The sequence below is a fragment of the Oncorhynchus keta genome, unplaced genomic scaffold, assembly GCF_023373465.1.
Source record: "Oncorhynchus keta strain PuntledgeMale-10-30-2019 unplaced genomic scaffold, Oket_V2 Un_contig_15939_pilon_pilon, whole genome shotgun sequence".
NCBI classification, from domain to species: Eukaryota; Metazoa; Chordata; class Actinopteri; order Salmoniformes; family Salmonidae; genus Oncorhynchus; species Oncorhynchus keta.
In genome coordinates this window covers 17,396-32,500 of record NW_026279611.1, presented here as the reverse complement: position 1 = coordinate 32,500, position 15,105 = coordinate 17,396, and the positions used below count along the sequence as shown (strand labels likewise).

General features: G+C 45.1%; 1 protein-coding gene across 1 annotated transcript; it reads left to right on the top strand.

Annotated features, from left to right (window-relative positions):
• The first annotated feature begins 4,768 nt into the window (after positions 1 to 4,768).
• LOC118378785 (zinc finger protein 319-like) lies at positions 4,769 to 13,364 on the top strand. The gene is made up of 4 exons (XM_052502581.1): positions 4,769 to 5,912; positions 8,085 to 8,845; positions 8,877 to 9,582; positions 9,618 to 13,364. The coding sequence occupies exons 2-4, from the start codon at positions 8,271 to 8,273 to the stop codon at positions 10,068 to 10,070; spliced, it is 1,734 nt and encodes a 577-aa protein (XP_052358541.1). The 5' UTR covers positions 4,769 to 5,912; positions 8,085 to 8,270; the 3' UTR covers positions 10,071 to 13,364.
• Positions 13,365 to 15,105: the final 1,741 nt, after the last annotated feature.

Here is a 15,105-nt window from a genome sequence, read left to right as displayed (position 1 = left end):
CGAGATGTGTTTCACTGTTAGTTCTACCTACCTGTCGTTAAGAAGCGTTGTTTCACTGTTCGTCTACCTACACCTGTCGTTAACGAAGCGATTTGAGACGTGTTTCACTGTTAGTCTACCTACACCTTGAGACGTGTTTGAGACGTGTTTCACTGTTAGTCTACCTACACCTGTCGTTAAGAAGCGTGGGATTTGAGAAGCGTGTTTTGAGACACTGTTAGTTCTACCTACACCTGTCGTTAAGAAGCGAGGGATTTGAGACGTGTTTCACTGTTAGTCTACCTACACCTGTTTCACTGTTAACCTACACCTGTCGTTAGACGCGTTTGGGACTTTGATAACCTGTCATTAACAAAGCTGATGCAACCAGACAGGAAATACTGGTTCAATGTAGGTTCATTCAAAGTGTAGAGATAAGATATGTAAAGCAAACTGATTTACATATACACACTGGCAGGCGATCAATGTAGCTCCATGCTCTGGTCCTGGAGAGCAGAGGAAGACTTGGAGTAAATAAGTAGCAGATACATGACGTACAGACAAGAAGGTGGGATGATCAGCAGTTCTATCCAGAGTGTTAGGAATGCAGGAAGAAGAAAAACCCCATAGACCTCCAGAATGTGGGTGTAACAGTATACTTTTAAACCGCTAACTAAGCGAGCCGTTTCACATCCGTTACATGGGCATAATCTCCACCAGATTTGGAGAGGGTGGTCCCTAATGTTTTTATTTTATTTTACTAGGCAAGTCAGTTAATGTTAACAGTGGGTTAACTGCCTGTTCAGGGGCAGAACGCCAGATTTTGTACCTTGTCAGCTCGGGATTTGAACTTGCAACCTTAACCACTAGCCTGTCCACTCAACCACTAGGCTACACTGGCAGGCTACACTGCCGCCCTCCCTTTCTAACCACTAGGCTACACTGCCACCCCTCCACTCTAACCACTAGTCTAGCCACCCCTCCACTCTAACCACTAGGCTACACTGCCGCCCTCCACTCTAACCACTAGGCTACACTGCCGCCCCTCCACTCTAACCACTAGGCTACACTGCCGCCCCTCCACTCTAACCACTAGGCTACCCTGCCGCCCCTCCACTCTAACCACTAGGCTACCCTGCCGCCCCTCCACTCTAACCACTAGGCTACCCTGCCGCCCCTCCACTCTAACCACTAGGCTACACTGCCGCCCCTCCACTCTAACCACTAGGCTACCCTGCCGCCCCTCCACTCTAACCACTAGGCTACCCTGCCGCCCCTCAGCATAGCACAGGGCCCCCACGGTCGAGAACAACCCACACACTGCCCAAATGATCGACGACATATCCGACAGAACCAGCTTCCTTCACTACCCGGATGGGTGTCACGAATATCCCCGAACCGATGATATTACCCACGACGATAGCAACACCAACCCGTGATTTCGGGTAGACCATTAAAAGCAATTCAAACGCAGCATGTTTTTTGGACTCATTTTGCTGTTTTTTTTTATCTGACTAAGTACAATACCATTGGAAATGTAAGTTGATAGTCTCTTCTTCCTGTTAATAAGACGCTGGTTGGACATTTTGATAAAATAGCCCAATGTCAAAACAGAGTTTTAACTGTCCAAAACAATAACGAATATACACAAACAGTTCGTGATATATTGAAAATCTAAACATGTACATACATGTGTAACAATAGCAATCATATTAATTGTATGTATATTTTTAACGAGCACCTTATAAACCACACACGCACCAAAAACCGTGGCAATAATTCACTGATATCGATTAGGGGAAATTCAGGATGCGCGCTGTTGAAACTAACAACTAAAAAATCACATGGAAACTGGATATCTTTTTTCCATGTTTAGAGAACAACCTGCAGAAGACAGACCGTTACATTTGCGGTCGCTAAAACGGAAATAGAAACGCAATACGCACTTATTTGTCAATCACACATATCACGTTGAAATCAAATGGGCGAGAGAGGAGGAAATGAGGCTGCGCATCCTGGTTAAACTAACACAGCTAAAAAAAACGGAATATGGGAATAATGTGTACGTCATTGGTTAGAAGACAATTTGTAGAAGACATCTAGCTACATTTTTTTAAGTGTTGCGTTTTGATGAAAGTGTTTGGCCAACGCGGCAAAGTGTAACGCATTAAAAATAACGGTTAATAACGTTATCGATATCACCCTGAAATCAATAGAACAGGGGGTAAACGTTTGGGGGTGTATCGCTGTTTAAACTAACACCATTCAGAGGCCAAAATGGAAACTTGAGAAGACCTATACATGGTTGGTTGGATGAGAACTTATAGAAGGATTCAATCTATATTTTGGCATTTCGGATGTTGAGTTGTAACTTCGGGAGGCTGCCATTATGGGAAAGGGAAAAGACCACTTGTTCTGTTAGTTCATTGAAACAGCATAAGATATCAACAGTGACAACGATGGGTTGCGATTTAAGTGATACATTTGAATGTCCGCGACTTTTATAGAGGGGCTGCCTCGAATTATCCGTGCCATTCCGTTAAGTCCCGCGCATCCCAAAGTGAACAGTACAAAACAACATATATTGATTGATTTCTTTTAAGTAATCTATTTTATGTCATCGTGATGAATATAAACGTTCGTAACCGAAAGGTCGCTGGATTGAATCCCTGAGTTGACAAGGTTAAAATGTGTCGTTCTGCCCCCTGAACAAGGCAGTTAACCCAGTGTTCCCCGGGCGACGAAGACGTGGATGTCGATTAAGGGTTAAATGCGGAAGAGGCATTTCAGTTGAATGCAGTAAGTTTTACAACTGACGGTATCCCCCTTTCCCCTTCGCCAGTATGGGTTAAAAAAGGATATGTAGGTACACAAAAATGTTATGGGTTGAAAATACAAGGTTTCCTTCAGAACAACAGATCGATACATGCTTTATTTCAAAGGGATATTGTATCCATTCCTTATGTCAGTTACTGGAATACATTGGTCACTAATATCTGTTGGGGAAAAGTCTGGTTATTACCACACAAATACCTGCTTGTTAACAAGGTCAAAGAGGTCTCTTTCAGAATGATCTAGAAGTATTAGCCTGCGAATCATTACCTGAAGAAACTCAAAAAATACATTAACATTGATTGTACTTTTTGTGTTGAGCATCCAGTAACAGTTTTGCATTTATTTTGTCATTGTCTACATGTAAAAACATAATGGAAAGATATTCATAGTTTTATAATTATTCATATTCTTGATGACTTTAGTTTTTTTTATGGGAGAATGTGCTGCTCGGTTTCCTTAACCTTAATAAGGATAAAGAAAAACAATTTTACCTCGTAAATCTAATTGTGCTCATGGCAAAATGTAATATTCATAAATGTAAATTCACTAATAAAAAAACACTCTTCCATGTTTTCTAGAAGGAAATGGAGCAGTATATTAAGAACACAATGTTCTGGGACACTGTAAAGTCCATGGAGAATAAGAGCACCTCCTCCCAACTGCCCACTGCACTGAGGCTAGGAAACACTGTCTCCACTGATAAATCCACCATAATTGAGAATTTCAATAAGCATTTTTCTACGGCTAGCCATGCTTTCCACCTGGCTACCCCTACCCTGGTCAACTGCCCTGCACCCCCCACAGCAACTCGCCCAGCCTCCCCCATTTCTCCTTCACCCAAATCCACATCACCCATACGTAGAATGTATGCACACATGACTGTAAGTCGCTTTGGATAAAAGCGTCTGCTAAATGGCATATATTATTATTATATTAAATCAAATCAAATTTTATTTGTCACATACACATGGTTAGCAGATGTTAATGCGAGTGTAGCAAAATGCTTGTGCTTCTAGTTCCGACAATGCAGTAATAACCAACAAGTAATCTAACTAACAATTCCAAAACTACTGTCTAATACACAGTGTAAGGGGATAAAGAATATGTACATAAGGATATATGAATGAGTGATGGTACAGAGCAGCATAGGCAAGATACAGTAGATGGTATCGAGTACAGTATATACATATGAGATGAGTATGTAAACAAAGTGGCATAGTTAAAGTGGCTAGTGATACATGTATTACATAAGGATGCATTCGATGATATAGAGTACAGTATATACGTATGCATATGAGATGAATAATGTAGGGTAAGTAACATTATATAAGGTAGCATTGTTTAAAGTGGCTAGTGATATATTTACATCATTTCCGATCAATTCCCATTATTAAAGTGGCTGGAGTTGAGTCAGTGTCAATGTGTTGGCAGCAGCCACTCAATGTTAGTGGTGGCTGTTTAACAGTCTGATGGCCTTGAGATAGAAGCTGTTTTTCAGTCTCTCGGTCCCAGCTTTGATGCACCTGTACTGACCTCGCCTTCTGGATGATAGATGATGTTCTGAAAGAGCTGCAAAATCTGGATCCCTACAAATCAGCCGGGCTAGACAATCTGGACCCTCTCTTTCTAAAATGATCTGCCGAAATTGTTGCAACCCCTATTACGAGCCTGTTCAACCTCTCTTTCGTATCGTCTGAGATTCCCAAAGATTGAAAGCTGCCGCGATCATCCCCCTCTTCAAAGGGGAGACCCTCTAGACCCAAACTGCTACAGACCTAATTCTATCCTACCCTGCCGTTGTAAGGTCTTCGAAAGCCAAGTTAACAAACAGGTCATTTGTTGTACCCCTAGCATATGTTATCATTGTCTGTTTGTATACTTCTTGTATGTATATGGGTTTATCTGCAATACATTTATATTTATACAGTATACATTTGAGAAAAAAACAAGCTTGTGTAAGGTAGTAACACAAACTGGCCACATCAGGGACATTAGCGCAATATACAATCATTTAAATATGGATAAATAATTCAACATGCCATTTTAACATGATAGTATATGTTTCCCACTCAAACTATTGAAACAACGACAGCTATGTCTCACTCATTTAAACCATTAAAGAGTTTAAAAAATGCTCACACGACGTAACCAGGCGCTCTAGACACAAGCCTCCATAGTGTCTGTGCATTAGGCTGAATGTTTTGCCGTCCCTACGTATTGCGCACGCCCCAGACTACTTTGTGTCAATGTTTAACAAGGACTCTCTCCTCCTCACCAGTGTCATGATCAAAGATATGATCATGAGCCTCACGTACAATATATTGTTTTGGTCATTGTGCTGCCACAGAATGAATTGTGAGCAAGGCCTCAAAAAAGCTTTATATATCAGAGCTGCGAGAAAACTTCTATATATTTTTGAAATAATGTTGCGATTGTTTGTGAGAATGCCAACAGGTGTGGTTCCGTGGAGTAAAGATTATATTGGGGAAAGGTTCCGGTGGGGGTTGCCATGGAAGCCAAGAAGGGGAGTGAGGTGTGCGTGTGCGTGTGTGTGCGCGCGTGTGCGTGTGTGTGTGTGTGTGTGTGTGTGTGTGTGTGTGTTCAAACACACATGCATGACCGGGAACACCGCAGGTTAAATAAAACAACCCAAAACCTAATGAAAATCATCTAAATGTATTTTATGTGTTCAGATGCCCTGTGTGGACAAAGTCATGAAACCTTATGACAATCAGAATAAATTAACTACATTTGTCCGGGAGAAAATTTCGGACAAATCGCTCCAATTCGACCGGAACACAGCAGGAGGGTTACAATTATACACCAAAGTTATACCAAATTGAAGGTGGAACGGTTGAACGGACTGAAAAAATAACAACAACCTTACATTACGATACAGAAGGGAGGGGAAATGTAGCTATAACATTTGAATCTACACCCCGGGGAGTGATGCAGGCTGTGGAGATTTCCGGTGTACATTATTAGTGGATGGCGTTCCGCTCTCATCTCGCCACCGTCCTCCGCCAGCCGAAATATTTATCGGAAGGTCGACTCCTGTCCTGGCACCAGAGGAAGATGACTGAGAGCCATACCGAAATGTAAGCTGTCAACCGTGTTGACTTATATATATATACATATATATATGTTTTAATGATGTTGTATTTATGATTGCATGAAAATGTATTACGCCGCTTGTGGTTGTATAAAGGTGGAGTGTATAGCTCCGGTAGGGCGGCCTAGGTCGGCGGCACAATCCGAGACCATCGATGGGGCCTCGACGTTTCCATTTTTATTTCCCCTTCTGAAATAGCTAAATTAGCTCGGTAGCTAGCCATCTGGTTAGTCCTTTTCGCAGACAACACAGTAACTTTAGGCGAACAACAGCTGTGTTTTTTACCGGGCGACGTTATAGGCCTATATTACTAACTAGGTAATAGAAATGATACATTCATATTTAGAGATTAGTCATCTGTTTTTTTGCAAACCGACTGGCCATGCTAACCCACGTAACTTGCTTAGCTAACCGAGGTTAGCCACCTAATGCTATGTATCTAATAAATAACTATTATTATCGAGCTAGTTAACGTTAGTTTATTATAATCATACACCCGGGTATAATTTCGGCATCGTTTTTAATAGGTCACTTGTATATATCCGCATGATGTACTGTAGGTTTAAATGGGAGAACATGTAGTTTCAGTGTCATTTTAGTGCCTGGACCTCGTCTCAGCCTCTCTAGTGAGCGAAACAGATAACTGTTGTAGTGATGTTGTTACTAGTTGAAGAAGGATGCTGTCGTTCATATATAAAGACGACTCAAAACAACAAACACACAATCTGCTGCAATCTCCTCTCATCTCGCCTTTATGTAGCACCAGATCATTTGATTTAACTCTAAACACATATATATATATATATGTTTTACCATTATACTGGTAGTTACAAATGTGGCTATACAAAACAAGTCAGATCTATCAACTAACTATCAAATGAAATTGTATTTGTCAGATGCGCCGAATACAACAGGTGTAGGATCTTACCGTGAAATGCTTACTTACAAGCCCTTAAATCAACAATGCTGTTCAATAAATAGAATTAAAAGAAAATATTTGCTAAATAAACGAAAGTAAAAAATAAAATAAAAAGTAACACTATAAGATTAGGTTTCAATAACGTGGCTATCTATATGCACGGGGTACTGGTACCGAATCAATGTGGTACCGAGTCAATGTGCGGGGGGGTTACAGGTTAGTCGAGGTAATTTGTACATGTAGGTAGGTAGGGGTAAAGTGACTATGCATAGATAATAAACAGCGAGTAGCAGCAGTATTACAACAATGTAAATAAACTATGTAAATAGTCCGGGTGACCATTTGATGAATTGTTCAGCAGTGTTATGGCTCGGGGGTGAGACGCGGCTAAGGAGCCTTTTGGAGCTGGTCTTAGCGCTGCGGTACCGCTTTCCGTGCGGGAGCAGAGAGAACGGTCTATGACTTGGGTGACTGTCGTCGTCGATTCGTGGAAACGGGAAGGACCATGTCCGTTTGAATCTAGAAAATGCTCCATTGTTAAAATAAATATTTTTTGGTGGGGCTCCATGAATTCATCCAACAATGACGGAGAATTATCTAAATTTAAACAGACCCCCCTGCAGCTGGACACAAACGTTTTACTATTAATCGAGGACGAAGATCGTATCGCCAATAGCAGTTCAGTTAAAATCTCTGGTGACGTTTTGTATAGACACCTGTAATACCCGTGTAATGAAACCATTCTTTGGGTGTTGAATCACATGATCTGGTTTTAAAATCTGTAGCTAAACATTTAAGCTGTGGTCTATGTCCATCTGGAAATGTATGCAATCCTACAAATGTATAAAAAATAAAATCCAGTCGTTTTGAGACTATTAATACCATAGATTTGGTAATATCATTGCGTTGCAGTTAAAAACAATGCACACGGGCTCCCGAGTGGCGCGGCGGTCTGAGGCACTGCATCTCAGCGCGAGAGGCGTCACTACAGACACCCTGGTTCGATTCCAGGCTCTATCACAACCAGCCGTGATTGGGCGGCGACCAATTGGCCCAGCGTCGTACGGGATTGGCCGGTGTAGGCCGTCATTGTAAAATAAGAATATGTTCTTAACTGACTTTCCGTAGTTAAATAAAATGTTAAATAAATAAAACAACATACATGGATCCATTGCATAAAATGTGTATCGGCTCCATTTACATCATGTTCATATACCCCCTCTGTCTTTCCCTCTGTAGGGTTTCTGCCCTTTTACTAGTGGACGACCAGAGGTGTATCACCTATTGATAAGAGCCGGTAGACCACACACCTGTTGGACCTCGCCAGCCCGACCAAAACCTGCCCCCATAGCCGGGCCTTATTGGATCCTCCTGGGCCTCCCCTTCACACAATCCAAACTGAATCAATACGTACGAAGCAGCAGGATGACTGAGGCGTGGCAGCAGCACGCAGTGGCCCCTCCACCCACCGTGGTGCACAACCTCCCCCCGGGCTCCGACAGCGCCCTGGGCTGTGCCGTGTACGGGATCGTCCTCCAGCCGGATGTGGCATCCCTCCAGCAGCAGCCCCAGCACGGCCAGCAGCATGCCGTACCCGCCCAGCAGCCTTCCCTACAGGTAGGAGGCGAGGGAGGGCACAAGTGCGGAGCCTGCGGCCATGACATATCCCACCTAGCTAATCCACACGAGCACCAGTGTATGGGGACCGGGGATCGGTCGTTCCAGTGTACCCAATGTATGAAGATCTTCTGCCAGGCCACGGATCTGTTGGAGCATCAGTGTGTACAGGTGGAGCAGAAGCCGTTTGTGTGTGGTGTGTGTAAGATGGGTTTCTCTTTGCTCACCTCGCTGGCACAGCACCACAACGCCCACAACAACGGCAACAACCCCATGAAGTGTTCCATCTGTGAGAAGACCTACCGCCCAGGTTCTGGCAACAACACCCCCACCTCCTCCGCCGCCAACCCGTCCACCGGCGAGGCCTCCAGTGGCGGGGCGGCGTGCGGAGCGACAGCCCCTACGGCGTTTGAGGCTTCGGGGACCGGACAGGCCCTACAAGTGCTCGGTGTGCCACAAGGGCTTTCGGCATCTGTCTGAGCTGTCGCGACACGAGCGGGTGCACACGGGAGAAAAGCCTTACAAGTGTGACACCTGTGACAAGAGCTTCAGCCAGTCCTCTCACCTGGCCCACCACCAGCGCACCCACAGCTCAGAGCGGCCCTACAAGTGTGCCGTGTGTGAAAAGTGCTTCAAGCACCGCTCACACCTGGTGCGCCACATGTACGCCCACTCCGGCGAGCACCTGTTCAAGTGCAATCTGTGCGAGATGCACTTCAAGGAGTCGTCGGAGCTGCTGCACCACCAGTGCCAGCCCACAGTGACGTTGGACAGGCCGTTCCGCTGCGGCTCGTGCGGGAAGGGCTTCAAGCGGCCTTCGGATCTGCGGCAGCACGAACGCACGCACTCCGAGGAACGCCCGTTCCAGTGCGAGGAGTGCCAGATGAGCTTCAAGCAGCAGTACGCCCTCGTTCGTCACCGCCGCACTCACAAGAACCCGGCCGACCGGCCTTTTAAGTGTAACCTATGCGACAAGGGTTTCCTGCAGCCCTCCCACCTGCTGTACCACCAGCACGTCCATGGCATGGAGAGCCTGTTCAAGTGTGCTTCCTGCCAGAAAGGCTTCAGCCAATCCGGTGAACTGCTCCGGCACAAATGCACCGGCTCGGGTCGGCGTCTGGCTCCGTGTCCGCGGCCACGCCGGCGGTGGAGAAGCCCTACAAGTGCGACGTGTGCGGCAAAGGTTACAAGAAGAAGTCGACGCTCCAGCGCCACCAGAACTCCAGCTGTCAGGAGAAGCCGCTGAAGTGCTCCCTGTGCAACCGACGCTTCCTGTCGCCGTCTGAGTTCGTGACGCACCGCTGCGACCCGTCACGGGAGAAGCCCCTGAAGTGCCCCGACTGCGAGAAGCGCTTCAAGTATTCCTCGGAGCTGCAACGGCACCGTCGCGTCCACACCGGAGAGAAGCCTTACAAGTGCTCCAGCTGCGACAAGAGCTTCAAGCAGAGGGAGCACCTGGTGAAGCACCAGGCGGTGCACTCGCGGGAAGCCCAGTTTAAGTGCGTGTGGTGCGGGGAGCGTTTTGTGAACCTGGGAGCCCTCCAGGAGCACACGGTCCAGCACACTGCGGAAGGAGGCGGTTATCCCACAGCCCCGTGTATACAGTGAGCAGGTCTGCTGCTGTTGAGCGCCTGTACAGTGTGAACACACGCGGTGACATGGAACGTTGCCCGCCAGGCACGCAGCAACACTCTTCCTGACACCTTATTTGTATATAACCACACATTCATTATTTACATTTAGTTACACACACACCCCCCACTCCTTTTGCATAAACATAATAATGGTATATACATAAACAATGGTAAAACTCTGCTTAATCCTAACCATGGAGTTATTATGGACACCTTCTTCCTCACACCAAGGTAATCGTGCCCATGTTCTGCCCTTCCAACTACCCATGATCCCAGATCAACTGAAAACAGTACATCAACTACCCATGATCCCAGATCAACTGAAAACAGTACATCAACTACCCATGATCCCAGATCAACTGAAAACAGTACATCAACTACCCATGACCCAGATCAACTACCCATGATCCCAGATCAACTGAAAACAGTACATCAACTACCCATGATCCCAGATCAACTGAAAACAGTACATCAACTACCCATGACCCAGATCAACTACCCATGATCCCAGATCAACTGAAAACAGTACATCAACTACCCATGACCCAGATCAACTACCCATGATCCCAGATCAACTGAAAACAGTACATTAACTACCCATGATCCCAGATTAACTGAAAACAGTACATCAACTAGCCATGACCCAGATCAACTACCCATGATCCAGATCAACTACCCATGATCCAGATCAACTACCCATGATCCAGATCAACTACCCATGATCCAGATCAACTACCCATGTCCCTGATCAACTACCCATGATCCAGATCAACTACCCATGATCCAGATCAACTACCCATGATCCAGATCAACTACCCATGATCCTGATCAACTACCCATGATCCAGATCAACTACCCATGACCCAGATTAACTGAAAACAGTACATCAACTACCCATGATCCAGATCAACTACCCATGATCCAGATCAACTACCCATGATCCAGATCAACTACCCATGATCCAGATCAACTACCCATGATCCAGATCAACTACCCATGATCCAGATCAACTACCCATGACCCAGATTAACTGAAAACAGTACATCAACTACCCATGATCCAGATCAACTACCCATGATCCAGATCAACTACCCATGACCCAGATTAACTGAAAACAGTACATCAACTACCCATGATCCAGATCAACTACCCATGATCCAGATCAACTACCCATGATCCAGATCAACTACCCATGATCCAGATCAACTGAAAACAGTACATCAACTACCCATGATCCAGATCAACTACCCATGATCCAGATCAACTACCCATGATCCAGATCAACTACCCATGATCCAGATCAACTACCCATGATCCAGATCAACTGTGGTCACCTTGTTGGATGCAGGGTAAAATGCAACTTGAAAAAGGAATCTTTCAATCTGAAAAGGCATTTTGGAAATGTATTCATGTGTTGTAACATCAAATACTTAGAGGAGTTGCTTTTTAAAACATTTATGGAAATGAAATGTTTAAGGAGATTAGGGGGTGTCTTATTCTCTGACTCCTTTATGCTCATTTCATTTCTTTGCTGTGGTTTGGGTTCAAGTTTTGGCCACACTACGTGTTGAACTCCCCCTTAACCCTCTGGTTGGCTGTTAGTAATGGCCAATAAACCCCACCCCCTCATAGACTTAAATATACGTTTCTGCATGAGTATATTTAAGCAATGTGGCCCGAGGGGTTGTGGTATATGGCCAATATACCACGGCTAAGGGCTGTTCTTATGCACGATGCAATGCAGAGCCCTTAGCTGTGGTATATTGGCCATATACCACAACCCCCTTGAGGTGCCTTTATAAACTGGTTATCAATGTAATTAGAGCAGTTAAAATACATGTTTTGTTAGACCTGTAGTATACCACGGCTGTCAGCCAATCAGCATTCAGGGCTCGAACCACCCAATTTATAATTGTGAAATATGTTTATATTTAGCATCACTGTTGTACTGTAGTAGCTTAGGTTTGCTTAAAAAAAGAAGAAAAAAAAATGTGACAAGTTATATCTTGTGTCCTCTTTGGAAATCTGTGGTAGATAAACTGTCTCATCTTTGTACTATAATGAATAGCAACTACTGTAGTATGTATCAATGGGAATATTTCCCCGCATTCTGGACTACTTTGGCTCCCTATGTCATAGAAATAAACACATACCATATCTCTCCGTCAACGTGGGGCTCCCGAGTGGAACTGCATCTCAGTGCTAGGAGGTGTCCCTACAGACCCTGGTCCGATTCCAGGCTGTATCACAACCGGCCGTGATTGAGAGTCCCTTAGGGGTGGCGCACAATTGATCCAGTGTCGTCCGCGTTTGGCCCGGGGTTAGGCCCGTCATTGTAAATAAGAATTTGTTCTTAACTGACTTGCCCAGTTACATCAAATAAAATGTGCACAGGGAATGGGCCGACGATGCTCACAACCTCTGAATCCTATACGTACTGTTTGTACATAAATATTACACGCTAACATATTAACAAACTTAGTGGTAGAAGTTGTCAAAATGTGTTGAAGAACTGCTTCTGCTACCTGCTTTTCTACCCAGTTGAGTTGAGATTGTTTTGTGTTTTTGTATTTAAGCAAAAAGGGTTGTGGAGGACATCCTCCGGTCCGGTGGCATTGTCCTCCGACAGGTGGGATCACTCCTACGCTACGCTCGTCCCTCAACCCACGGAGCAGACAGTTGGTCGTAAGACAACGGCCCACTGGTTTTTGTTTAAACCAGTAATGTCTACATTTGGATTTCAACCTAGCAGTTATCGTGTGATTTAAAAAAATAATAATAATTTAAATTTAAAAAACACACATCAATCTCTTTATCATGATTTTCAGTTGGACATGTTGGCCTTGGTTTGTGCCTAGGAGGTCTTCATGTAAACCCTGCCAAGTTAGGGTCCCAATTGCACAAATTGTTCCCTCAGTTGCCCCTGAAATAGCTGTGAGAGGACTTTTATGTTAGTATGTCTATATGTTGAGGTGGAGAAGAAGGAAATATGCGATTATGTATGCAAGTTTATACATATGTTGTTTTTTTTATATTGTTTTATGATAGTGTATTTGGAAGAAGAAAAAAAAGAAACCGTATGCTCACAATGTGTATTTGGTTATGAGGATATGAAACTGAAAGGTTAGCAGTGAGAATGTCATGTGGTGGATTCATCCTTCATGGCACCCTATTCCCTATGTAGTATACCAGGGTCTCTGGTCAAAAGTAGTGCAAGCTATAGGGAGTAGGGTGCAACTTGGGAAGAAGTTTTATGTTTGACCTGGATAGGATGATGAGGTAGTCAAGCACTTGTGTCTGCAGCTAGGCTATGAGCGTGTTTGACCTGGGTAGGATGATGAGGTAGTCAAGCACTTGTGTCTGCAGCTAGGCTATGAGCGTGTTTGACCTGGGTAGGATGATGAGGTAGTCAAGCACTTGTGTCTGCAGCTAGGCTATGAGCGTGTTTGACCTGGGTAGGATGATGAGGTAGTCAAGCACTTGTGTCTGCAGCTAGGCTATGAGCGTGTTTGACCTCGGTAGGATGATGAGGTAGTCAAGCACTTGTGTCTGCAGCTAGGCTATGAGCGTGTTTGACCCTTGTGTCTGCAGCTAGGCTATGAGCGTGTTTGACCTGGGTAGGATGATGAGGTAGTCAAGCACTTGTGTCTGCAGCTAGGCTATGAGCGTGTTTGACCTGGGTAGGATGATGAGGTAGTCAAGCACTTGTGTCTGCAGCTAGGCTATGAGCGTGTTTGACCCTTGTGTCTGCAGCTAGGCTATTGAGCGTGTTTGACCCTTGTGTCTGCAGCTAGGCTATGAGCGTGTTTGACCCTTGTGTCTGCAGCTAGGCTATGAGCGTGTTTGACCCTTGTGTCTGCAGCTAGGCTATGAGCGTGTTTGACCCTTGTGTCTGCAGCTAGGCTATGAGCGTGTTTGACACTTGTGTCTGCAGCTAGGCTATGAGCGTGTTTGACCCTTGTGTCTGCAGCTAGGCTATGAGCGTGTTTGACCCTTGTGTCTGCAGCGAGGCTATGAGCGTGTTTGACCCTTGTGTCTGCAGCTAGGCTATGAGCGTGTTTGACCCTTGTGTCTGCAGCTAGGCTATGAGCGTGTTTATGACCCTTGTGTCTGCAGCTAGGCTATGAGCGTGTTTGACCCTTGTGTCTGCAGCTAGGCTATGAGCGTGTTTGACCCTTGTGTCTGCAGCTAGGCTATGAGCGTGTTTGACCCTTGTGTCTGCAGCTAGGCTATGAGCGTGTTTGACCCTTGTGTCTGCAGCTAGGCTATGAGCGTGTTTGACCCTTGTGTCTGCAGCTAGGCTATGAGCGTGTTTGACCCTTGTGTCTGCAGCTAGGCTATGAGCGTGTTTGACCCTTGTGTCTGCAGCTAGGCTATGAGCGTGTTTATGACACTTGTGTCTGCAGCTAGGCTATTGAGCGTGTTTGACCCTTGTGTCTGCAGCTAGGCTATGAGCGTGTTTGACCCTTGTGTCTGCAGCTAGGCTATGAGCGTGTTTGACCCTTGTGTCTGCAGCTAGGCTATGAGCGTGTTTGACCCTTGTGTCTGCAGCTAGGCTATGAGCGTGTTTGACCCTTGTGTCTGCAGCTAGGCTATGAGCGTGTTTGACCCTTGTGTCTGCAGCTAGGCTATTGAGCGTGTTTGACATCGCAGCCAAAACATTTTTTAAAGGCGTGAACGAGTAATCTACAAATCACCTTGAATCATAAGTAACTACTCAAATGTTAGTTGCAGATCGGTCAGTCGGTCACAATTTCCCCATGATGCATCACGGTTTTGATGCTCTCGACAGGCCTTCTGCATGCCAACGCTGGTCAAATATGTCCCAGTCTGTGCGTCTGCCTCTGCTGCCATCAATTTCTGTCAACTGGGAGATATAGACGATGACATCATTCTGTGGCTTAGTCTGTGTAGGCTACATTCAATCTTGAATGATATGTACAGTATATCATGTTCATATACACACTGCACTAACACAATAAACGAATCTTACAATATTATTGTTTTAC